The sequence below is a fragment of the Emys orbicularis genome, chromosome 6 (genome assembly GCF_028017835.1).
Source record: "Emys orbicularis isolate rEmyOrb1 chromosome 6, rEmyOrb1.hap1, whole genome shotgun sequence".
NCBI lineage: Eukaryota > Metazoa > Chordata > Testudines > Emydidae > Emys > Emys orbicularis.
Window position 1 is genome coordinate 60,862,921 of NC_088688.1, and position 26,980 is coordinate 60,889,900.

At 42.1% G+C, this 26,980-nt stretch overlaps 2 protein-coding genes across 3 annotated transcripts in view; one reads left to right on the plus strand and one right to left on the minus strand.

Moving 5' to 3' along the window:
• Positions 1-7,961: 7,961 nt before the first annotated feature.
• Positions 7,962-19,285, minus strand: LOC135880502 (carnitine O-palmitoyltransferase 2, mitochondrial-like). The gene is made up of 5 exons (XM_065406815.1): positions 19,104-19,285; positions 15,218-15,298; positions 13,486-13,592; positions 10,462-11,763; positions 7,962-8,290 (listed from the first exon to the last, which is right to left on the minus strand). The coding sequence occupies exons 1-5, from the start codon at positions 19,283-19,285 to the stop codon at positions 7,962-7,964; spliced, it is 2,001 nt and encodes a 666-aa protein (XP_065262887.1).
• Positions 19,286-20,322: 1,037 nt separating this feature from the next.
• RHOBTB3 (Rho related BTB domain containing 3) overlaps positions 20,323-26,980 on the plus strand; it is a 54,150-nt gene continuing 47,492 nt past the window's right edge. For both annotated transcript variants that reach the window (XM_065406242.1, XM_065406241.1), the window contains exon 1: positions 20,323-20,722. In XM_065406242.1, coding sequence (XP_065262314.1) covers positions 20,694-20,722 — 29 coding nt within the window. In that variant the 5' untranslated portion in view covers positions 20,323-20,693. The remainder of the gene's footprint in view (positions 20,723-26,980) is intronic.

A 26,980-nucleotide genomic window follows, 5' to 3' on the forward strand; every position in this document is an offset into this window, starting at 1 on the left:
TTATAAGGTGGCAACATGAGAATCAGACTGTTCTCTGCCAGTGATGCATAGGTCACTAGCAAAATCTGGCAAGTAGTATCACATACACCCATGTAGACATGTAGCCAAAGAGAGCCAGATATGTACGCACTGCAACTATCAGTCTTGTCTGCAGGTGATATATTATTGACTTGACGGAAAGTACACAAACCTGTCCTCTGGCAGGAAAGCTTTTGCCAAACTAGAATTGAGGATAAGTCCTATGCACTCTATCATCTGCAGCGATATAACAGACAAATTCTCATAGTTCATGTGAGATGGAAAGGAATTGGACATCTACTACTTTTGTTTTAAAAATTACTAAAAATATTTAGTTTAGAGAAACAAGAAATGGCAGGCCAGCTCTGACTAATTGTTTGTCTTACTACAAACTCAGGGGTGTGGTTCCCACCATTGAGTCACAGAGGTTCTTTTACATACTTTATGGGACACCATGATTAAGACCAAGAAAAATAATCACAACTATTAACCATGGCTATTTTATAATTAAAGAAAAGAATAAGAAAACAATAAACACAAATGATAAACTGGTTACTTCCATTACAATTTTTTCTCTATGTCTCTTTGTGTAGAGTTTTTAACAGAGATAGCACTCCAGAGATTTTAGGGTAGATGAACCTGCCAGTTTATAGTTGGCAAAGTCAACAATCTTAACTACATTCTATGAAACAGAAGAAAACATTTAAATTGGTTACTTAGAAGAAGCCATTTAAGGAGTTGTATCGAGACAGGCTAATTAACCAATATTAAACATTTTAAATTTAATTAAATCCTACTTTTTTTTGTTTACCAGTGTTTAGTCCTCCTCTCCTTTCCAGAAATCCATTTTAACCAGTTGGTGATTAACAGGAGAAACTGTTAGTCTTAATTTATTTCAGTATTCCAACAAAATCATTATGAGACTTTTATATCTAATCCCTGACAGTGTTTTAGTTAACTTTTTCTTACCAATCAGTGTTGAAGGCTTGGGGAGGTTTCCTTGGGTTGGTTTCTTCTTGATTCTTCTATGTTTTTCTTATCTGTCTGTGGCAGCTTCCTTTTAGTGGTGGAAAGGCTGAACTGAGGAGTGCTTGCTTTTGAAGCTGAGTAGCCAGGGGTGTGGGGTGCTCACTTTAGAATTTTGTATACCCTTACCATTATTTTTATTAAATTATATGAAAACACACCTCTTTAATGCTTGTTCAGATTTAAGTTGGTTGCTGTTATTCTTTTATTGGCTCCATGCCTTAGGGGTTGGCTTAGGTGATACTTTCATCTCCTAAATATGCAGTCTTTCTAATATGCAACATTTCTTTAATAGCTCTCTCTGTGGGTGTACATAAATATGTGAAGATTCAGATAACTTTTAAGATAACTTTCAGTTCATTTTGTGAAATTTTATTTTTATTAGAGTTTGACAGGAAATGAAATTGTTTTTAAAAAGTCCATTAATTTCTTTTCTTTATTTAAAAGTTTTTAGTTCTCAAAACAGTATTTTAAATTTAAATAACTCTAAGTCTTTAGCCTAAGTTGTTAATTAACCATTACTGTATTCTATGCTTAAATGGCTTCTTACATTAGTAATTAATGTAGCATCAAATGACCTTGCTTTAGTTTGTACATAAAACATCTTATGATTTATATAATAATATCAATTATATGAAAGTTTGCATTTAAATACAAAATATTTACAAATATACATATTAGTAGAAGCTTATGCCATCTAAGCATTTGAGAAACAACAAAAGTTTTCACCTCTAAGTGAAAACGAGTTGGAAGTAGCCAGTAGTTTCTGTAAAAATTGCCCACCATAAGTGTTCTCCAAGTTTAAAGAATGAAAACTGTAGTGTGTTTACAAAAGAAATTAATATCACTAAGGCTATTTCTAGAATTCTTTGAGTGGGTTTAAACTAAGATTTTTCTTTGGGAAAAAAAAGGGGGGGGGGGGATTTAGCGTGGGCACACTTTACCTCTAGATTTATTGCTCTGATAACACAAACCTACATTCCTTTCACACTCAGGTTTCTTCCTAAAAGTGTTCACACAGATTGATGTTTGCTTGTCCTTGGGAGCTAGAAGCAGAAACCTTCTGGAATGACTTTGACTAGCTTTAACATTTTGTAACATACAGTAATTAGCTAAGCATGTGTATTGTTATATTTCCAAGCATCTTGACTATAATGTTCTTGTAGCTATCTCTTAATATTTAGTAAAGGTGCACACAAGTTTGTAATTACTTTTTTAAAAGTTGTATTTATTAATATTATTTTTGCAACAATATTGAGATCTCTCTCCCCCATTCACTAGGAGTTCTAAGTGGGAGAACAGGGAAAGGAAGTGATCCAGAGCTGTTTCAGCCTCCATTTGGGACTTGCCAGTCACTTATGAAGGGTCAGAATCCATTAGCTATGGATGTAAGATCTTAACTGCAGTTTCTGCTAAGAACTTTTCAATATAGGCCCGGAGTCTAGAGCTTGGCTTGGGCTATGGGGGCTGGCTAATAGAGAACAATACATAGCTCAGAGGAAGCTGGTGTAAACAGATAACCTTGTGTGTTTCAAGTCAGTGAGTGGAGTCAGCATAACTCCGAATGTAATTGGGCATCCTTATCGTGAGTTATAGACACATGAAGCGCTGAGAAAGGCCTCACGGTTACTCCCTAATGCAGGGAGGAGATAGTGGTACAATACCCCTCAGATCCTAGACAAAGTTTGGGGAGAGGCCTAATATAATTGACATGAATTATGACACCTTCCCCTCACAGATGTATGCCAGTCCTAGCTCACAGAAATGCAAGGGTAAACTTGTGAAATTGTTAAGTACTAATTACTGCTTTTTCGCTTTAAATCTCTAGGAATGTACCGTTGGTCAACCGAGAGAGCTTCTACCTCATTCCCCTGGACCCCAAAATTAGGATTTAACCTATACACTTTAATAGACATAGTTTGGGGGTAATTACCTGTGTGTCAGCAATATGTTAATTTGGGCCATGGGCAGAACCATTATGTAATCTTTTAGACCATTGGCTTATTGTGCTTATCTTGTCTTGCTGTTAGAACCTATCCAGGGGTTTGGGAAAACCCATCCCTGTCGCGTCTCTCCGCCCAATGAGCACCATAATCTATTGTAACTAATTGTTTTGCAGTATCTCTGAGCCTAATAAGCAAAGTGACACTCCGCCAGCGCTGTGCGTAATAAACTCCTGTGCTTGACTCTACACGGTGTGGATTATTGTTCCTTCACTTACCTATAAGTAGACATGAATTCCCTGTTTCCTTAGATGAGTCCTACTATGGACAGACACTTAGTGAACACTTTCAGTGCTGGAGAGAGTGTGAAACGCATAGTCCTGTATTGGTAATGGTTGGTCCCCACTGTGCATCTGAGGTACTTCCTGTGAGCCAGATGGATGACCATGTGGAAGTATGCAACCTGAAAGTCAAGAAATGTGAACTAATCTTGAGGTTGGAGTGATGGAAATGATGGAGGCAAGTGTTACTATCCTGAACCTGAGACAGCATATATATTTGCTGAGTCCCTCAGGTCTAGGATAGGACAAGGATGTCTTTTTATTTTGGAATAAGAAAATACTAACAGTACTTCCCCTGTACGCTTGAGGAATCTTCTCTGGAGCTCCAAGCTAAAGCAAAGAAGCCACTTCTGTTTTCAATAAGCTCTTGTGAGTCAAGTCCATGAAGAGGGACAGGGAAGGTGGGATGGGTATGGAATCAAACTATATGGGGTAGCCATGGGCTATAATCTCCAGTACCCATCTGTCTGATGTTAACAGAACCATACCTTGTGGGATGGGGCAAGGTGGCTTTCAGAGGTTGTGTTCTGTAGACTGGTTCCTATGCGCCTCCCAACTGTCTCATCAAATTTGCTCATGAATCATCAAGGTAGAGTCTGGGATGGAGGTCAAGGAGGCTTGATGCCCCTCCCTTGTTGTATCTTGGACATTCCCAGCATGTACTCCATCTATCTGTGGTAAGATGGGGTATGCAGCCTCTGCTGGTGCAATGGTTGAGGGAGGTACACCTTCCAATAGGGTGTGTAGATTCCCAGAGAGGACAGGGTTGCTATGAAATGGGGATGGTGATGGTGAGGAGGAGTGTACCTCTTCCATACGCAGTGCTAACCGGTAAAACAGTATCAGCAACAGACTCTGTTGGTGCCAGTGCATAGCTCAGTGCCAAGTGCAGCTCCAGTGTGCCGTGTGTCTCTGCGGTTGGTATCAGAGTTGACATCTATGGGGCATTGCTGGTGATGGGCCTGGTACCAGTGGAGAATGTTGCACTGCAGTCTGCTCCTTTCCACCTGTCTTTGAAGCCATTTGTGACTTGGCTAGCTTGTCTCTTGACATCTTCTCTGTCCCTCTTTATGGGAGGACCTAGAGCTCCTTCTCAAGTTTCTTTAATTCTATTTTGGCTGGCCCCTTTTGGCACACTGTATTGACATTTGAGGTGTCAAATTTGAAGCTGGGGCTGTTAATGGCATCAGCACTGGTGCTGATTATGCCAATGCTGGAGCTGGGCATGGATTTGGTGCAGCTTTCTCTGCAGAGGTCTTCATGGTTGTCTGCATTTTAGATGGAACACTGGAAGATATGAGTCTGACTGTTAAGAGGGGTCTTTGAACTTGGCTTTTCTGGATCTCTCATAGATTGCTCCAGAAGACAGAGCTTCAGCTTCTCATCCCTCCACTTGTGGGTTCTTGCAGAAAAGGAGAGGCAGAGTGAGCACCTGCTTGGGAATCAAAACTCTCCCAAGCAGAACAGCCATCTTCTATGCCTTTTAGTGGAATTAGCCTGTTACAGGATAGACAAGGCTTGAAATGGGTTTTGAGTCCACCATTTTTTGAGTCCTGTGCAGGGTGTGTGTGTTATGGGGGAGGGTTGTGTAGGTAGAGGGGCAGTCTGCAAGCAGTTTTTGCTTCAGCAAGTGCTAAAGCAGCCTAGGGTAATAAAAATAAAAGAATGAAGGTGATTCTGAAGAATCTCAGAAGTTTTTGAGAAATTTAGCCAGGGCTAAAGTCTAGTGGGTCAGAGACCAGCTAGATTCCATCTTGCTGTCATGGGTGGTAAGAGGAATGTGAGGGAGGGTTGCAGCTGCCTGCCTTCATACCGGGGCATGAGGCAGCACAGAGTACATACACCCCAACAGACACTGCTATTCAAAAAAATCTGATATTATGTGCTTGGGGCACATGCATACCTACAGTGGGATCAATACTGACACATACACAAAGAATTAAAGATTCCATGGCATTTTTTACAGTAGGCCAGTTAACACTGAGATCCTGGCTAAATTCCAGTTCTGGTGATTCTTTTTATTTTTCCTGCAGTTTTAACTAGTTACCAGATCAGGCCTTTCCAGTTCTAAACTGTTAGCTAGTGGACTCTGGTGCATGCAACAGAATTTCAGTGGTGAAATAATTATTGTACGCAGTAGTTCATGAAGTATTCAGGGCTTTTTCACTCTGAAAGGGCCTGTTTTAAATATATTGGCACAGATTCTTTGACCTGCTAAACTATGCTCAGAGGACTAAAGTGAAGGGATGGGAACAGGACAAAGATAATTTTACGCCAATTTACAACTTCCGAGATCCCAGTGTAAGAGCACTCTCATAACTGCTTTAAGTTGTATGTTCCTAATGGACCATTTTGGCAGCTGCCAATAACAGTGATACCCCCGTTATGCCTTTTTTCAAAGAACATCCCTATCCCAAGGGCCAGAGGGTAGGAAGAGTGTGTATGCACTTATGCTAATGTTTTGAACAGGTCCCCTGACTCATTCAGTGCACAAGATGTGTGGCCCCATATTTACTGCACACTCTTCAAACTGTATCACTATAGCATATGAGTGTTTCACAACATGCCTGTGAGGTGAAGGGGTTGTATTATCCCCCTTTTACACAAGAGGAACTGAGGCACTAATTTTGGGTCCCCAAATAAACATGCTGAGGGCCTGATTTTTTCAGATTACTGAGCATTATATAGCATTTTATATGTTCAGAGCACTGGTCCCACTGACTTTAATTGTAGCTATGAGTGCTCAGCACTTCTGCAAATCAGACCCCAGGGTTTCAAGCTGGGCACTCACAAAATGAGGAGCAGATAATTCATGACCACCTGTGAAAAGTTTAAGTGATTTGCCTAGCTTTACACAGGAAGTCTGTGGCTGAGGCAAGGATAGAATCCAATTCACACAGGAAGCATTCAGTTGCCTTTATCATAGGACTAAGCTTTCTTTTCCAGCAATCCCCACCTCATTCACTACACAACTTCTAACTTGTGCAACAAAGGAAGCAGGGGTCCTACAGAGAACAGTCTCATTCACTACACAACTCTGATTCACCCCAGAGCATGGTACAGTCTGTATACTTAATGAGGCTGGGTTCCTGTGGAAAAAATAGTATGTGATAATGTAATTAAAGACTATCATAATGCATATGCACAAGGTAGGGTGACCATATTTCCTAAAGGGAAAACGGGATACCGTGTTGGGATAGCCCGAGTCCTCCCTCCCCGTCCTCCCCCAGGGGTTGGCCAACCCGCTTGCCTGAGCCCTGCCCCCCCTCCCTGCATGGGGCTGGCATCGCTGCTCACCCAAGCCCTGCCTGCCCCCCTACGCAGGGCTGACATTGCTGCTCCCCCCCACGTTCTTCCACACCCCACTTTGATCAAGTTGGCCAAAAAAAAAAAAAAAAATAGGACAAATGCCCACTTTTGTCAAAAAAGTCAGGACAGCCGGGACAGGGCTTAAAAAAGGGACTGTCCTGACCTGGTATGGTCACCCCAGTACAAGAGGACTGAATTAAGATAGCACACATAACTTTAATACTGGCATTTCCTAACTTCTGAGTGCTGGTGAAGGCTGAAGTCATTCTTTTGACCTAGTTTTTTGTGTAATTTCCTAGGTTGTTGGTTTTTTTTTTTAAAGCAAACTGAAAAAAAAAATATATGTGGCATATTGACACCCCATATGGTTCTTCAGCAGGGCTGAAGCCTTTAGATCCACTTCATGTACCTCTGCCACTTGAGCTGATTAACTGACACAAGCAGTAATTTGTCATCCTCTATGAGGACCAGCCCAAGCAGAGGATGACACACGTACTCTGCCAGTATGTTTCAGAGACATTTCCTGGCAACAGAGGAATGGTGAAAGTCAAAAATCTTGGGTTCCATTCCGGATTCTGGAGGGCAGTGTGCATGACTGAGTAAAGCAAGCAGGAGTTAGTCATAGTTGGGCAGATACCAGGTGTGTTCCACTTTTGTTTGTAATTTGATTACCCAGTTTGATTGGTACATCTAGTTACTAGTGAAAAGAAATATTCAACTACACCACAAAGCAAATCAGGATTTATAACAGAAACATCAATTCCACATTAATGTACATAAAAACTAAGAAAAAGTTTGGCTTCCACTATAATTGCAGCACAGTTATGAAAATTTGTCTCTTGTAGTTAAGATGTTAAACTTGTATTTTATAATCATGTTTGAACAAGCATAGCCATGAAGACATAATACAGTATAACAATACAAAGCAAACAAAACAAATCCCAACCAAACAATCCTCCTCCGAAAAATAAATAATAAGCAGAGTATGAAAAAGAATAAACAAGTATAAAATTAAGGGATTCATTAAAATAGGAAGAGTTTGGAAAATATATGGAAAAAACATTCTTAAAGGCCTTAATGGATGTTGAAAACTAGTAATAATTAAAAAAAAAGGGACAAAAACAGAATAACATTTTAACATTATCTTGTCAGTCCACTAATAAAGGTTTCAGAGTTTCCCTTTCTCTTGTAGTTACTTTCTACAGATGTAGAAAATATATTTCCCAATAGCTTATTCTCATTATTAGATTTTTGCTGTTGATTTTGCACCGTTATTTTTATGGGTCAGAAATTAGTTTTAAAATAATTGCTAATATTGCCATTATTACACAAGAGGTCTTCCTTCTAAAACATCTAAAATATCAGTTAAACTATACTCAAGGCATCTAAGAAATTCTTGTAGTTCTCTATTTAAATAGCCAGTTGTGTTACATCCTACCCATGTATCAAATACATTATATCCAATTCCAAAACCATCTGGCACCACTGGCCCAAATCCACCAAGATGAACTGCAGGACTGTGTAATGTACTAGTTGAAAGGATAATATGGTTTAGTTTTTGGTAGGCTGAGTCAAGAAAAAGTTCAGGCATAGGATCACCTCTGGACACTGAAAGATGTTTTAATGCAAACAAATGGCGATCAAATCCTTTACCTAAATAAAACAAAAAAGTGCAAACTGTGTTAAGAATACAGAAAATATGCAGGTTATTTATTAAAGTGCAATATTACAAAACTTTCCTGTAGCTAAGAATAATGTTGGTATGCTCCAACATTTTAATCAATTAGATATTTACTGTTCATCCTGTAGTTATAATAATAAAAGAGGCATTGTCTTACATTAAAAATTGACAATCTTATATTTTCTGCTTGTATGTAGGCCAATTATTTAGGCATCTAAGTAGGAAATTAAGAGCCTAACTTTAGCAACCCATTTTTGAAAATTTTGGCACTTCATAGGACTCATAATGTAAGCATAAATTTCTCTTAATAATTAAGCAATTCCCTTATTACCTCACCTTCCCTTCCACCCCCAAAAATGAAACTGCTTCTTTAATACGACTCTTTCCCAAAACCAACAGATTAAAACAAACTATGGAATTTCCAGGCCAGCCTTTTATGCATTTAATTTGGTACTCTTCTGGCACTCACAGTGGGAGTCAGTAGGGAGAATAAAGGCTATACCCCGTGTGCACACTATTTCAGAATAAAAGTTACATTATACTGGATCATCTACTCCACTTTGGAAGGACAGTAGGATAATTATTCTGGAATAAAATAATTTAAAATAATTTTATTCTGCAACAGCTATTCCAGTCAATTTCCCAGCACAGACAAGACCTAAGAAAAGGGAAGGAAGAACAGAAACAGAAGTGAGGCTCCTACTGAGAGTGATTAGGGAAAGGACATCAGGTAAACTTACTCCACTTAAAATCCTAAAATCAAAATAAAGAATTCTAAGGATTAAGCGCTGCTCCAATTGCCTATTTTGTCACATCACCACTAGTATTCAATTAATTACTATTTAAAGATTTAAGATACTCTGGAGTGTGAAAGGCATTATATATAAACACATAATTCTATTCTTTTACTTGAAACCTAAGTAAATATTCAGAAGCTCCCCATATTGCCTTCTCTTGGTTACTGGGACATTGTACATGCTCAAAGGCTGTATTTACTTCATACTTAAAGTGAACAAAATGATGTGCAACATACATCCAGCTGTATTACTCATTATACAGAGCTATGATGCTTTACAAACATATACATGTGAAAGGTCCATGCCCCAGTCAGCTTGCAACTTAAATAAGAGTAAATATGTACTGATTTACGCAATATACTTTTCATATCCAAATAGAGATGAATCAGCTCAATGCACCTCAGCTTTTATTACACCAATATTTTGTTTCCACTTAACTTTTTTATGATCAAAATTCCTTTTTCCAGCTTTGTTCCTCCTTCCCTTCTATTATGTACTTCCCCAAGCCCTCCCCTTCTCTTATTTTTGCCTTTCCCTTGTTACTCCACTTCACTGTATTGTATATGAGCATAATAGAACTGATTATAATTCTAATCTCTGAGTGGATGGAATACAAAACAGGAATTCTTAAAGGTGGCCTACAAGGCAGATATGGGGAAAAAAATGGGGTGATACCAGTTCTTGACTTCATTATGAAGTATACAGAAGGCCTGAAAAGATGGCGGGGTGGGGGGAAGATTCAAAAAAGCATGAGCAGGGGTTGGGAGGGGGAGTCAGATTGTATTTTTTACTGTACAAATTCAGGTATAAGGTATATCTAATCCTGGAAGATTTGGTGGCAACTAAATTGTCATAAGAGAAAAGGGACTGAACTATGGGTATCCGAAGAGACTTTTAGTCAATCTTTAAAACTCTTTGTTTTTGTTAACACTTATTTAAATTCAATGCCTAATAAGTGGTTTTGACAAAAGAAGTGCTTCTGTTAATGATTCAACAACTCTAATTGCTTCAATTAAGATGCAAGATCTAAAAATATATGTCATCCAGGACCCTCAATAAGTTCTCCAGCAAATCAGAGTTGACACTGCTGATATTTCTAAGCTAAAAAAACAAGCAAAATCCATGTTTAAACAATGCCATGGTTTTAGACAATCTTTATAAATAAATGATAAGGAAGAGAAAAGGGCAGAAGGTCATTTTAAAAAAAATCCTTTGCAGGTTTAAAATGGATATATAACAACAGGAATTGGGATCTTAACATACCTTTCTAAAAACGACTTCAGGTATCACAACACCTAGAAAAAATATTACTAAAATTTGAAAGACCACATTGGCATGGAACTAACCTAATGCAGCTTCCAGTTGCAACCGTCTGTGATATTTTGAACATTCATCAATCATATTTCTCAGTTCTGCTACACTGTGTTTGCTTCGTTCTTCAACAAATGCACGTGAACATTGTTTTGTTAATATAGATGTGGGTCGAATAGTTTCCGTGCGGCCATGTTTAAAAGCAGCAGTGCTACATGCTTCGTAAGAAGAAATAATTTTTCCAAACTGTCGATAAGCAGTCATCTGACATGCAAGTTGAAAAACAGCATCTGGACTCAGCTTTTGTTTCACTAAAAATTCTTTTCCAAACTTTCTGAATTCAAACATTCTCACAGATATTTTCTCATTTGTTTCTTCAAATTTCATACGTGCAGCGTTTATAGCAGATTGGATTGAATCATTCAATTTAAACTCCAGTCTCTCACACTTGGTAGCACTTAACGCAGCAGGACTAGAATGTGGTACAATAGCTGGGTGCCTTGTACTGTTTCTATATACTTCATTAACAAAACGAAGTACTGCAACTCCATCTCCCCAAGAATGCTCAAAATTTACCCCTGCAGTGCCATCACTAGTGATAATCAGACTAAAGGATTTGTCAAACCAACGATTAAAACCACGTCCATGAAGCATACAATGTGACAGCTCAGTATCATTCTTTAGGGAAATATTGTCTAAGCATAGGCAAAAAACTGCACTATCAATTTTTTGTAAGTTGTCTTCATTGCCTGCTTCGAGAAGCTGTTGTCTTACTGCTGCCCAAGTATTCCTGTCTTCCGTGGTGAGATAACAAAGGGAAAACTCAGGCAAGCGATCTGCATCTTGCAAAATATAAATTAACTGAGCCTGGATTTCAGATGGATGCAGAATATTACCACCAGGATCCAAAACATCAAAAACATAAAAATGTCCATTTCTCATCACCAACAAATGTCTTCCCCATTCATTAGTAAACAGTTCATCTTTGTTTAATTTAGGAATTCTGGAACTGTTGAAGAGATGCTTATATTGTGACATATCTAAGGGATATGCGTTTACCATATAAGCTCCATACCAAGACACAGAGGTTGGAAGAAGGCTGATAAACTTTTTGAAGAGCCTACTCTGGCTCCATTTTGGATTGACATAATAGATATCTGGCCGTAAAAATTCATTATTTAGAGAGTTAAGAAATTTTATTGATGATACTACCAGATTTGTTGCCCGCACCACCTGGCTGTTGTATGCTTCTTTTGGATCAGGATTTAAAGAAATAAAAGGGTTGAAGTTTAAAACAACAGGGTCTCTGGCACAGAGATACATATCAAACCAGGGATCTACAAAAAAAAAAACACACACAAAAAAACAATTGAAAATTAAGTTAATAAAATCTATTTTACCATTTTGATGTACAAACGTAGTTTTATAGACACACCATTTGTATACAGCATCTCATTATTTTAATGAATTTGTTTCAAATGAGTACAGACATTTATGAACATAATCTAAAAAGAGTATAAAGCACTCAAACTATAGATACATACTGAGTTTTTGAAAAGATAACCAATTTATCTTTTCTATTTTCAATTTCCACTTCAGATCTGAAAAGGACACGCTTTCATTGCAGTGCATAGGGATTAAGGGGTAAATTCATACACTGGGTAGTTCCACTGAAGTCAACAGCATTAAACCCAGATTTAATTTGGCCTGAGGCATAAAACTTGCAATCAGTTGGCTCTTCAATACCAAAGTAACAGGTGTCTAAGAAATATCTATGATAGATAATCACAAGCTGTACATCTCATTTCCCATACAAACTATACTGAATAGCAGTTTTGAAAGTAGACTAGGAGTAAGGACCCAAATATTTTGTTCCCCTCCCAGCAAAACCACTGATTTGTTTTTTTGACATAGGGCATGTTAGTACATTTGTTAGTGCTTCAGGTTTACCCATCAGTAAAATGAATATAACAGTTATCTACTTCATATGAGTGTTTTGAAGCTTAATGTATTAATATTTATAAAATACTTGTGGAGCCTCATGTGAAAGCAACTATATAAGCACAAAACACTGCAAAAAAAAAAAAAAAGAAATATAAACATTTGGTTTTGCTTTTCACTGCTTCTTTATAATGCCTGAAAATTGTTTCAATTCCCACCCTGTCCACTCCTCAAAATAACTATTTCATTCTGCTTGCTTTTTATATTTGAAATTTCATATCCTTACTTTCCACTCTTTGTTGGAAGATCCTGGCTATACCTTCAGAGGACCCGAATAGTGATGTCACACAAGACTTTAACCCAAATTGCATTTCTCCCTACCACCATTTGAGAAGTCGAAATGGATGATAAAGTTTAGGACTCTCTGCCAAAGAGAAGGGAGTGAAGACATAATATCCCTGACATTTCAAAAGTAAACAACAAGCAAAAATACCCCAAACAAACCTATTATTTGGGAAAAAGTCTGAAGTAGTCTTTACACATTATAAAGAGGCAGTAAAGAATAAAAACAAAATAGTACATTTATGCTTTACAGTTTACCTCTATGTAATATTCAATATTTTATTCCTAAATGTTCATATGGCAGAGCATCTTAATGACTTGGAGCCTTATCTAGGTCTCCCTTTGCATCCCATCTGAGTAACTAATTTAGGGAAAAGGGTCAGAAACCAGTTGTCTGATTAAAAGGAACTGAGAGAGTGATTCTGGGGGGACTTCTTGTTGTCCCTTTTCCCGGGATCTGGGAGAGCAAATGCCTACCATCAGGACATGAAGGCAAGAGCTAGGAAATACCAAATTCAAACTAAAATGTTTTAAATTAACAAGACAAGTTGAGGTTTTGCTACTAAGGCCAAATCAAAACCGAGTCAGAAGGAATAGTCCGTAAGACTCAGACTTGACATTAGTTGATTTCAATGGAAATGCACAGCAATTGCCATACAGATCCAGCAGAAAAAGTAATCCAAGTACTTTAATAGTAAGTTTCAAAAGAGGTTAATGATTCCAATAGACAACTGAATGTTAGAACTTTTAAAATAATGATAAAATAGAAAACAAACCTGATATATAACTTGTATGCTTATTCTTTTTATCGAATTCAACAAGATCTCGGTGTAACTTCCTGCCCACTCCTTTTTCAAACTCCCTGGCAATTCTTTCAGTATTTCTATAGTATTGAAAACAATATTATTATTATAATATAGGTTCTTTTAAGAGTAAATTTTAATTACAGTATTTCATTAAAATGCTATTCCCTTTTGTGTAGTAACAAAGTTTAGTACAACTTTATGGTGTAGCTCATTATGTAATGAGATTGTAAACTCTTTAGGACAGGAACTGTCTTTTTGTATGGGTTTGAACTGTACCTAGCAATGTGGCCCAGATTCTTGTTTGGGGCCCTGAGGTGCTGCCACAGTACAAGTAGTTATTGCTCTATTTCAATGTCAACACAGAAATTACACTGGGGATTAACACTGTCCCTTTTTAAAGTACAGATTAGGGCACCTAATTCCACCGGTCCATGAACCACATCTTCTTCAATTGGTTGATCCAATTAGGTAACCATACTCCCAATCCTGCAACTAATTCCATATAAACAGACCACTAGGTTCCCACAGAGCTCTACTCAAGTCAATGGGGCTGCGTGTGTGTGCAAGGATTCACACAGAAAAATGAGAACTGTTCCTCTGTCCACTAATGACTTGACAAAGTACCTAGTACTTGCTGGAGAAATTTTGAGTATTTTGACTTTTGATTAAGTTGTATTTTGGAAAGGAGCTTCTGCTAATGTATTTTATAGTTGAATTAGGATATAAAAAATAAAAAGTTGCTGCCTTATAATATAAGTAAGCTCTTGCTTCTTCCTGAACTAAATCAAGTAATAGGAAGAGTTACCTAATTTTCTATTCAGGATTCTGGCATATTTTGTGTTCTCGGCTTTGTTTGTGGAATGAATTGATTCAAGAAAGTCATCAGAAAATGCTAATCCTGCAAGCTGTTCTTGACTTCAACCTCTACCTGCACTGCACAACTTGCAGGATGAGGGCCTACCTTTGTTCAAAAGCAGAAGAGTAGATAGGAGGTACAGTAGGATGGGTCTTATTATCCCAAGGGCACACATTTCATCAGTAATAAAGAGATGTCTCTACCTACTTGATTCACAAGAGATGTGATCCTTGCATGACCTACTTGTAGAATAATTTCTATAAAGCAAGGGAACATGGGAAAACTCTTGCTGAGCTTGACCCTCCTGTAGGTTAAAAATAGATTAAGAACTCTTTCTTCAAGATATGTAGGGTTCCAAACTAAGGCACTAATCCTACAGACATTTAAGAACGCAAGTTCCAATTGTCAAGCCAAACTTTATCCTCAGTTGCACTTGTGACACTTCAAAGGACTGATGGCAAAACAGATAGATGGAACTTTATTAATGGTCATGAGCCAGAAAAAAAACAACAGCTCGCTTTAAGATTTAGTAAGAATCTTTAGGGCTGGCATTTAAAAATATCTTTTTACTTGAAAAGTGAGCAGATCTAATCTGGAGTCACTGAGAGCCAATAAATATGGAACCACAAAATGCCCCCCCCCTTTTTAAACAAAGTGACTCTTCAATATAGAAGCAAACTTCAAAGAAAAAAAGGCAGCAAACATGTTAATGAAATATTGTGAAAATAACAGTAATGCTGTGCTTGGAACTTGTATGCCAAGTTTTAAGATGAGTGTGAATTCTAATAGCCCATTTACAATCCGGTCTTCATTTAAATGCTTCCTACTCCGTGTCATTTTTCGTACCTGTACTGATCATCATCCAGTAGAGGTTTCTGAGCAGCCAAATATCTCTTCACAGTATCCTCCAATTTTGGAACAGGTAATCTAGAAGTGCAGAATTTTAACAAAAAACTATTAAATAAGTTAAAAATATATTTATTACTAATATGGGGAGAGCAACGATAACATTAAAAACCATGAAAAAAATGTATGGTGATGCACCCATGAAAGATGCTATGTGACTAATCAAAGTCTCTTGAACGGGAGGTGAATGTTGTACTGACAGCAAACCTGGGTGAATTGGGGAAGCAGTGGAAGTTGGGAAAAGAGAAGTAAAAGAGTGGAGACAGAAGCTGAAAGGAGAGTGGAGACATAAGTTAAGGCATAGATTCCCGCATCCAAGAGCTAGATTTATGTATTATATACATAATTTTTTTAAATGATATGGCTATAATCCCAAATAATTCTGTAACTACAGGAAGTATTTGAGATTTGTGCTGAGATCACCAATTATTAATTTAGTATGTTTTTCTTCTGTTTTTACTGCACCTCGCATGATGGGTGTCCTAGTCCATGACTAGGGTTCCTAGATTCTACAGTAATACAAACAATAATAAAATTATAACTGCAGCCCTGAACAAATGCATTTTTATAAAAAAGCAAGAATTACATTTTAAACCAAAAGTCTCTATTTGTTCCTGAAGAGAACATCTCATCTTATGAACTGTTACCCAGTACCAATTTCATTTTGTTAACTACTACATAGTTTACTTATCTGGGTACAATCTCCAATATCTATACACCTCTACCTCGATATAACGCTGTCCTCGGGAGCCAAAAAATCTTACTGCATTATAGGTGAAACCGCGTTATATCGAACTTGCTTTGATCCACCGGAGTGCACAGCCCCAACCCCCCGGAGCGCTGCTTTACCGCGTTATATCCGAATTCGTGTTATATCGGGGTAGAGGTGTACTATATTTTTACTTCATTTCATGACTCATGCTTCTGTATAGGCAATTACATTTTGCAATAATGAGACCTTGAAACTTTGTACACTATTGAGCAAGTCCTATTGTGGTTTGCGGGGAGGCCACAGAGAGGGTTTCTACAAATACCATATGCAATGGAGCTCTGTGGCATTTCACTCTGCAGATGTTGTGTGTTAGGTCAGTGTGCCCAAAGAATGTAACCAGAGGATCATAACAGGTCAAGGATGCTGCTATTGCCTGCAGGACCAGATTAAAGTAGTCCAGGACTCTAGCCATACCCCTGCATGGGGCTCCCCTTGACCCAGCCCCAGCACTGTGGCAATGTCACCTGCACTATGGCCTTATTCCTCATTGTGGGTGGGGGAAGGGGGGTAGTGGAAGGGGTCACATGAGACTGGTAGGTGGACTGGTGGGTGGCCCATCATTCCAATTGGGCAGGCTGGGACTCCCACTTCCCTGGATCATAACATTCTCCCTTCTGGGAGGCTGGGGTTTGTCCTGGAGGACGCTGGCTGTGCCTATAACCAATCCTCTGTCCAAAGTCCCCTTCTGACAGCACCTAGCAGAGTCACGATGAGGTGGTATCAGTAAAGGCCTCCACACACTGATTCTTTTGTTGGGATAGTGTTGGCAGGACCCTCCCCCCGCCAGCCCCCAAAGCAGCATGTTTCACAGTTAGCTCCCCATTTAGGTGAATGGGGCAGTTCTTCCATCTCAGTTAGGCTCTCTTAAAAGCAAGAGAGAATGCATTAAATAGGCATCTATCAAGTAGTTACACAGAGTTTGTGTTTTCAAGATTTTCTTCACAATTATGAGGGCTAAAAACATTTTTTGTTTTATTAACGTTGATATTCTAATACCATCACATAAATCAAAGAGCCAAAGCCCTAGGCATGGCCATACTGTGCGTATGCCTTAAGCTTAAGCTGGCCCTACTTGCTTGCAGGCTACAGGAGTGGCCAGCATGGTTGTAGTAGTGTTCCTGTTTTTTTTATTCTTTTTGGTTACTAATCATTAAAACATGGTGAACACAACTACCTACAAAGCAGGCACGCAACTTGTACTACTTAAGGAACTGTTTCTTCGCTAACATTTAAAAAATTGAAAATAATCACTCTTAAACATGCACAGTAGGCATCTAAGCTTTCATCAATGCCTAATAAAACTCTACCCCCTGTGTAGCATCACACAGGAACAAGGAGACCTATACTTTCTGACCTGACTAAGGCATTATTGGGGGGGCGGGAGGGTAAAGGGGAACAAGCAAGTACTGGTCCCATAATGTTAGTCTCTCTTGATAGTTTTGATTACATTCCACACTAGTCAGCAAATTCTATTTTTTAAGACAAGTTTATATTTTTCCATTGAAAGAGAACCATGTCAGTGAAAAGGAAATACTATTTTACACAATATATCCCAGGGTATATCTATACCGCAATTAAACATCCATGACCGGCCCAGGTCAGCCGACTCAGGCTTGTGAGGCTTGGCCTAAGGGGCTGTTTAATTGCAGTATAGATGTTTGGGCTTGGGCTCCAGCCTGAGTGTCTACACCGCAATTAAATAGCCCCTTAGCCTGGGTCAGCTGACACATGCCAGCTGTGGGTTTTTAACTGTAGTGTAGACATACCCATAGAGGCCAACATCTAAATAAGGACTGAAAAACTATTGCATTTATATAGATGAGTAAAACAAATATATTAAATAGGTGTTTTCTTTTTAAAAATAATGGATGTAAACTCTCAGGGGCCAGGGCATTAGCAACCACTAAATCAAACTGGGAAGGGGGGTATTCCTAATAGGAAGATTATTTCTTAACTATCTATGGAGGGGAGTCATTTTTTGAAATATTTAGTACTAGCCACAGTCAACAGAATATTAGACTAGATAGCCAATCCATTGGTCTGATCCAGCATGGAAGTTTCTGTTTTCCAACGGGGAAGATGTGCATGTGCTAAGGCCTTTAGCTCTGCCCTTGCTCAACTCTTCAGAGGCAGGTTGTGGGAGGGCGGGAGACAATCTCCTTTACAGATCCATCCCACTCAGTTTTCTGTCTCTGCTCAAGGACTCTCATCACCTTCGTAGGGAGCAAATGCATGCACTGGGGAGTTGCTCCAAACAAAGGCTGATAGTAAAGCAGGCAAACAACAGCCCTTGCAGGGAAGAAGCAAATTCTGAATGACCAGGGAGGCAGTGAGTAGGGAAGGGCTCCATGTCTGGGGGTGCAGCGTGAACATTTCTGCAGCTCTAGGACAGGTACAGGCTTGCACTCCAGTGCAGTCTCAGAGCATGGGTGTTCTGCCCTCCACAAAGAACTGCAGCTCTTGCCAAGTGTTTGCAAGGGGGCCTTAGGATGGCCTGTGCTGCACATCAGCTCCAGCCTGTGCACTGGCTCTCTAGAGCAGGGGTTCCCAACCTTTTTCTTTCTGAGGTCCCACCAACATGCTACAAAAACTTCACGGCCCACCTGCACCACGGGGTTTACTGCATATAAAGGCCAGCCCCACTGTGATGGGGTAGCAATCAAGGCAATTGCCTGGGGCCCCGCGCTACATTGCTCAAGCTTTGGCTTCAGCACCAGGCTGCAGGACTCAGGGCCCTGGGCCCTTCAGCCCCATGCGGCGTGGTTTCAGCTTTCTGCCCTGGGCCCCAGACTGTAATGCTAGCCCTGCTTGGTGGATCTCCCCTGCTCACGGCCCCCAGGGGGCCCTGGACGAGAACGATGGTGGTGCGGGGGAGAGATGTGTGGGGAAGGCCGGCTATCGGGGGCTGGGTGAGGGGGGGAGCCCCAAGGGCAGTATCAGAGCGGGGAGACCGTCCAGAGTCTGCCCGAGAATTCGCCGCTGCTGCTGCAGCCGCCTCTTCCCCCATTTCGGGTGTCCAGGGTCCGGGCTCCCCGCCGTGCCCCAGGGCAGCACCTGGGCAGGCTGTCCTGGAAGTGCATGGTGGGGATCGTGCTCCTGTGCACGAAGTGATGGTCCGTGTCCAGCTCCGAGATGATGCTCTCGGTCAGCCCCACGGTGCGCCAGTACCCGCGGCGCCCAACGGGCCCCGGCCGCCTCAGCAGGACGGCGCCGCACGCGGGCCGGGCACGGAGCATGTTTCGCTGCGGACCCGGGGCCTGGCTCAGCACCCCAGCGATGGGAACCGAGCAGCCGCTAATACCAACACCTCCGCGAGGGAGGGCGGCGGTTGAAGGAATAAGCGGTGCGGCTGCGCAGAGTAGGCAACCTGTGCGCCTGCGCGGCGGCGCCCAGTAACCTGAACGGCCAGAACAAAGAGAGGGAAAGAGCGCGACGAGGGGCAGAGAATGCTCTAGAACGGACTGCGATTCCCCGCCCGGGGCGCGGGGGGAGCCTGCGCGGGACAGGGGCGGTTTCAAATTCTCCGGCCGAGGGGAGCGAAGCGGCTTTCCGCTGCCCCGAGGATCCTGCCACGCAGCAGCGTGTTGGGAGCACGCAGGTAAAATAGGGGACACGGGAGAGCCGGGGCGAGGCGCCTGGCCTCAGCCCGCTGAGTTGCCGGTGCTCGGCCGCCTCCCACAGGAGGGGACGGAGACTAGAGGATTTAAGGCGCAGGCGGGGAAAGTTTGGCTGCCTGGCAGCCCGGGTTTGACGCTGCTGCGTCGCCTTGGCCCAGTCTTTGCCGAAGCCCCCGTGGCAGCCTCGCCGCGCCGCTTGCCCCTGAGGCTTCGGGCAGCGCTTTTGGTTGCCTGCTCTGCGCGGCTCTGGCCTGTCGAGTGCGCTGGGTGTCCGGGGCCCTAGAAGGGCTGGGTGAGGGGTGAAGTTGGGTGGGGAAGGGCTGTAGCCTAAGAGGCCACCTCCTGCTTTTACCATGCCCAGGCTGCTGGCTCAAGGCCTCGCCCTCCTCCTGAGCTGACAGAGCCCCTGCCCCCTATAATCTGGGCCAGCCCTGTGAAGAGCTTCTGTCTCTGGCAGTGCTGTTGCTCTGGCCAGGGCCAGCTCCAGGCACCAGCTTGCCAAGCAGGTGCTTGGGGCGGCCACTCCGGAGAAGGGCGGCACGTCCAACTATTTGGCGGCAGTTCGGCGGACGGTCCCTCACTCTCGCTCGGAGCGAAGGACCTCCCGCCGAATTGCCGCCGCAGATTGCGATCGCGGCTTTTTTTTTTTTAACTCTGCTTGGGGCGGCAAAAACCCTGGAGCCGGCGCTGGCGTGGCTTTTTGGGGGGGGGGGGGTTATTTTTTGGAGGTAGGGCTGTTTTGCCCAGTGTACTAAGACAATCTGGGGTTTTTGTTTGTTTAACAAAGGTGGGAGGCGCACCAGACCCGACTCCCCTCTGATGGGCTTTGCAGTGGTGTGATTCCATTGACGTGCATGGAGTTACTCATGGTTTACACAGCTTTAACTCATGATGCTATTTCAGTTCTCCAGCTCTAGTGTTCAAAATATTGACACGCAGTTGGGGACATTTATGTCAATACTTGTCTGAAGAGAGGAAAGGCTGCCGCTTGGTTTATGACCCATCCTATAGCTGAAGAACATTCCTGATGGCAGGCTCCCTAAAACCAAACCCGATGTAAGCTTTTATTTTGTTTCATTCAGAAAAAGAGAACTATGTTTAATAATAATTTTAATAAATGTGTAATTTGAAATGCTTTCTCACTCCTTCTCTCGTTAAATGTTTTGGAGAATCTTTACGTGTCTGCATTCCTTGCGCACCTAAAACTCCAATTGACATCAGTGGAAGCTCTGTGTGCATAAAGAATGCAGGATCAGATAACCAGGAGAACTGTCAGCTCTTCTGAATTCCTGTCAAATCACACACTAACCAAGTGCACCAAGCTCTATCTTCTCTGCAGTAAAGGACACTTAAAGTCCTATCTGAAAAGCCACAGGTAACACCAGTACCTCCAGGAAAATGAAGTCTTCATCCATGACTAAGCTGTCCTTTCCTTTTCTCCATCAAAACCAATATTTTCCCCTCATGAGCAACCAAGAAAATCTGTCCCTGTTCATCTTTTTGTCTGACAGATTTCCAGTGAATACATCAGCAGAAATAATTTGAGACAATTTGATGATCTATTGTTTAAATGTCACTGATATCAGATATGTCATTGTTTTCTGATTTCTGCCAAAGACTGGCCCAGTGTTCTACAATTTTGCTTTCATCTGGCAGCTGTAACAACAAGTGTCTGCTAGTTGCAATGTTCATTGTGACTCAATTCCTGTAGCTGCAATAACTATTTTCAAAACTAAACATAAAATTTTTCTTCATGTTGTTAAACTGGCATTAAAATAGAACGACATTTAGTGCAAAGGGTCTCTGAATGCTGTGGTATAACAAATATGAAAGATTTAAATCCCATATAGAGGTAACATTTCATTACTTTTTAGTATGAAGATATTGTCCCCAGTAGGGTTAGAAACACCACCTCTGATTACAATTATTATTTTCCAATACATTCATAGTACATGGACATAAGTGCTTTTTGAACTTTCTGATTGCTAGTATGAAAATGTGGTTGGAGGTTTCCTTTAAAAAGGATGCAATAAATATTAGTTTTGATTGTGCATGTTTTTCCTTAAAACATTGTAAAAATAATCCAAATCTTCTGTCTTATAATTGCATTTATCAATATACTTTCAGAAGATTCATTTAATAATGTGTAATATATTGCATCCCTTCCATGAGAACTCAGAGAACAATGGTATTGTACAGAAAACAGGATTATTCTCTACACAGTGAGAACAATCCTGCACTTTGAGGGGTATGTACTAGAGCTAGTAAGATTTTGCATCTCTAATTTATGATATTAATGTAGTGTACCTCACTTGCTATGATAGCTGCTAATTTACCATAGCAGAGCATGTAGTTGTGTAAAATGGACTTATCCTGTGCATAGTGCATCTGTATTCAAGATTCCTGGTTTGAAATTAGTGTCCTCCTGGTGACTTTACATGGCATATGACATTTCTAATATTTAACTGGATCTGTTAATGATAAATACATCTTTAATCATAATACAGAATCTTTACAAAGGACTTCTGGAACTTTTGTGACAGCTCAGTCCGGTAAAAGCAATGAGTCTGTTTAGTTCACTGCACATGAGCAGTATGTATACATCTAATTTTTTGCTTGAACCTTTTCTGTGTGGCCTCTTCTACGTCCTGCTAAAATATTTGAGCCCAAGAGGCACTACTATATTATGTGGCTCCCATCACACTGCAGGGTAGTGCAATATCTCTCTGGCCTGAAATGAAAAATAAAAACACAAGAGATGAGGCAGTTAAAAAGTATTTGATAACTGATAGACAAAGTTCAGATCTAGTATATGACCCACAAGGATTAAATTCAGCATCTGTGTTTTGCAAAGTTCAGACTTCTACTATGTATGTATTTGTGTGTGGGGTTTTTTTGTTTTGTTTTGCTTTAAATGGAAGCCTTGAGCAATGTTCTGCCCAGTCTTGCAAGTCCATGTTAATAGGAAATGGTCAGTTACATTACAAAAAGAGGAGCTACTTTTTCACCCTATAAGGCGGAGGAAGGTATGTGTAAGATGAGTAGGGGTCAGGCTTTAGCAGAATTTAGTGACAGGCAGTCTGTGAGATTTCTGACTTGGGGAATAGCTGACTTACTGTGCAAGAAAAGTACCTGTTTAGCCTAGTGGAATCCTGATGATAGCCTTCTCCATAGTTAAAGTTCTTGCCACTCTAGAATAGGTGGGAGTGGAAGGAAATGTTATAGATTGCCAGGTGAAGATCTAAAAATCCAAACCTCTGTGTAGGGATATGGAGAGGGTGTACCATTATTCCAGCCCACAGGGCAGAATCTGTTAGACCTAGGCACGTGGTGGGGAGGGGGAAGGAAAGATTCTATTACACTCAACCCCAGCCAAGTTCCTTACACAAAGCTTAATTACCCAGGCTTTGTCCGGAAAGGAGTGAATTTTCCCCTTAAATGAGACTATTAAAATGCATGCATGTAAATAAGTTGTGTTTATACAAAATCACTGTTTCATTGATTTCATTTGTTAGATCGGGGTCTCAAACTCAAATGACCATGAGGGCTAGTTCATTGGGCCGAGGGCCGCATCACTGACACCCCCCCCCTCGCTGCCCCCGGCCCTTCCCCCACTCCACCCCTTCCATGAGGCCCCGCCTCTTCCCACCCCTTCCCTGAAGTTCCCACCCCAATTCCGCCCCCTCCCTGCCCCCAGAGGGTGCATGAGGGGTGTGGTGGGGGCTCAGGACAGGGAGTTGAGGTGCAGCAGGGGGTTGGGGTGCAGGCAGGGGGCTCAGGGTGCAGAAGGGGTGTGGGATGCAGCAGGGGGGCTCAGAGCAAGGGGTTGGGGTGTGGGGTGCAGCAGGGGGCTTGGCAGGGAGTTGGGATGCAGGAGGGGTGTGGGATGCGGCAGGGGGCTCAGGGCAGGGGGTTGGGGTGCAGACAGGGGGCTCAGGGCAGGGGGTTGGGGTGCAGGAGAGGGTTGGGGTGCGGCAGGGGCTCAGCGCAGGGGTTAGGGTGCAGCAGGGGGCTCAGGGCAGGGAGTTGGGGTGCAGGCAGGGGGCTCAGGGCAGGGGATTGGGGTGCAGGAGGGGTGTGGGATGCGGCAGGGGGCTCAGGGCAGGGAGTTGGGGTGCAGGCAGGAGGCTCGGGATTGGGGTGCAGAAGGGGTGTGGGATGCAGCAGGGGGCTCAGGGCAGGGGGTTGAGGTGCAGGCAGGGGGCGCAGGGCAGGGAGTTGGGGTGCAGCATGGGGTTGGGGTGCAGGCAGGGGGCTCAGGGCAGGGGATTGGGTTGCAGAAGGGGTGTGGGATGCAGCAGGGGGCTCAGGGCAGGGGGTTGAGGTGCAGGCAGGGAGCTCGGGATGGGATGCAGGAGGGCTTCGGGCTCTGGGGTGGCAGCAGCATACACCGGGGCCAGGGCAGGCTGCCGCCCCCGCCCCGCTCCAGGAAGTAGCTGGAACCATGTCCCTGCGGCCCCTGGGAGAGGGGAATGCAGGGCTCCTCACGCTGCTTGCCGTGCCTCCAGGTTCCTCCCCTGAAGCTCCCATTGGCCGCGGTTCCCTGTTCCCGGCTAATGGGGGCTGCGGGGGGGAGAGGGGGTCAGTGCCTGGAAGCCACCCCGGCCGCAGGGACGTGATGCCAGCCACTTCAGGGAGCGGCGCGGGGCTCGAGGGGGGCAATCATGTGGCTGTAGTTTGCCCACCCCTGGCCTGGAGGTAGACTGGGGGGACGGGACGGGTGCGGGCTGCTTGGCGGGCCACAGGAAATAGCCCCGCAGGCCGCATGTTTGAGACCCCTGTGTTAGACCATAAGTACATGTTTAAAGAAACCTAAACAACCAGTATCTGTGAATACTATTTACAATATTAAAATTTCAATGAGCTTTTGTGACAGATCATTGGATAGCCCCCACCTGTAGAAAAACCCATGTAATGGGATTGGAGAGGAAAACTCAGGGAAGATTCCCTTAAACATTTTCTACTATATTGTTTCATTGGGTGCTGGAACTTGTTCCCCCCACAGGGCTTACCCCAATCAATGAATCCCCAAGTACCTGTAGGAGATTGGGGTGTCTGAAGCCCTGAGTCTTTATAGCAATTCTTTTTTATGACAGTTCTCCCCCAGACCCTGGCAGTGTTGTTGCCTTGAAGTTGTACTGCCAGGGAATTCCTCAGCTGTGCTTGCACAAGGCAGTCACCTTGAAGGAGGCAGCCCAATGCATAATGACCTCCATAGAAAAGATAATACAGACAAAATGTAATATATTTTGCTTGTAATCTCTTCTCTGTCTGGGGGAGGGGAGTGGACAATGAGAGTTCCCTCTGGTCATCCTGCTCTAGACCAGGGGTCGGCAACCTTTCAGAAGTGGTGTGCCGAGTCTTCATTTATTCACTCTGATTTAAGGTTTCGCGTGCCAGTAATACATTTTAATGTTTTTAGAAGGTCTCTTTCTATAAGTCTGTAATATTTAACTAAACTATTGTTGTATGTAAAGTAAATAAGGTTTTTTAAATGTTTAAGAAGCTTCATTTAAAATTAAATTAAAATGCAGAGTCCCCCGGACCAGTGGCCAGGACCCGGGCAGTGTGAGTGCCACTGAAAATCAGCTCGTGTGCCGCCTTTGGCACCCGTGCCATAGGTTGCCTACCCCTGCTCTAGACCATCCAGTTCCTTCCCCCTCCCTGCTCAAACCCAGGACCCAGTGCTCATAAAATGACTGAGCTGCACTGTTTAAGCAGAGTGGAGAAAATCTTCACACAGTCCACATGCCAAACAAGGTCAATGAAATTCATCCCTTTGGGGATGTACTTTATTCTCACAACCGGTCACAGTCTCAAACCCAGTCATCCTCTGGGGTTCTGGTTCATTCACGTTACAGTTCTCTCCTCAGGGTTATTCTCATAGTCACCCGTTTTCAGAGTTCTTGGTTATTCACAGTTCATGCTTCTAAATGCATGGTTACAGGAAACATTCCACTCAAACATCCTCCTCAACCTTGGTCTTACTGTAAGTCTAGTATGTTGCAAACCCCAGCTCTTCTGTTCAGACCTTCAGTCTCCAAAGGCTTTTACTTACTTTATATAAGTGGATTAATGGACACAGTCGAAGCATTGTTTTGGCACTAACTCACTTGACTTTTTATCCAGCGTCAGTCGCTACTAATGGAGAATGTATTAGGTGACGCTGCCAACTAGTTTGAGAGCCAAATGACAAATGTGGTGACTTTTTTTGTTTTGTTTTGAAACTGTCCCTTGAGAAGAACTACCAAGAAAAGGCAACCAGATTGCAAAGTGGAAACTACATCAATGGTCTTTCAGCTTCCTAAGCAAAAGTTAATCCTGGTGGGAGAAACTGGGAAGTAGGACGAAAGAGAGGAAATTTTTGAGAAAACTAACATTTGGTCTCTCTTGCTGTAAAAGTCTAATATTTATAGTGTATAAAGGCTATTAAAATAGGAGGAAAGATTTGTAGAGTTTATTTCATTGCTATAATAGGTATTAAATATTTTTGGGTGTTGTCATATGTGTGTTTCATATATGTTAGGGCTTGATCTTGTGCCTCTGGAAGTCATTGATAATGCTCCCTTTGACTTAAGAGGAGAGGGTCAGACACTGAAGCTTATATAAATGGTCCAGCCAGTCAGTATGGATATTCACAATTGACTGGTATGAAACTTGCGTACTGATATTTATGTTTAGTATCTCATACAGTTTTCTGTTGTTTTACTAATTTTGCATTAGTGTTTTTTAAATAATCCAGATTCTGCAGTGGGAACTTTGTTGTTGATGATTCCATTGGTCATTTTATGAATGATCATGTTTGAGTGATTCCACATAATTTAATGTTTGTTCTTTGGATTTACATTAGCGTAACTGAGAGGAGAATTTGCTCCTATAATCAGTTTTATATGTACCATATTATTCATTCTCTCTCTCTCTCTCAGCCCACAATATGTGCAGTGCTATTTGGTAGAAACCATTTAATTTTAGTAGAAAGATTCAGCCTTTCATACTTCATTTTTCTTTTTGCAGCCTTTCCTTAGCGGGGGCTGCCCTCATTTGCTCTTCTCTCATTTGGGTAGGATCTTCATAGTTCAGAAGGCTGTCTTCATACAGATTGGCTGGCAGTGAGCTCATATATTTATGTAATTTTTTGCCCGGCAGCAGCAGAAGAGCACCATATAATCAGCTCCCTTCGGTGCAGTCGAATGCTGCTGTTGCTGAAGAGCCTTTGTCTTTCTTTGCTGGTCTGGCCACATTATGTTGGTTCTGCAGAAATGTCAAGTCTCTCCATTGTATGAATTATGCTCTTGGGTAGGGTTGACGTCAGGA

Coding starts and splice junctions, on each gene's coding strand:
- LOC135880502 (XM_065406815.1), bottom strand. CDS start 19,285: ATGCTCCGTGCCCGGCCCGCGTGCGGCGCCGTCCTGCTGAGGCGGCCG. Junction 13,593..15,217: donor CTGGATGATGATCAGTACAG/GTACGAAAAATG, acceptor TCAATACTATAG/AAATACTGAAAGAATTGCCA. Junction 8,291..10,461: donor GCAACTGGAAGCTGCATTAG/GTTAGTTCCATG, acceptor TGTTTTATTTAG/GTAAAGGATTTGATCGCCAT.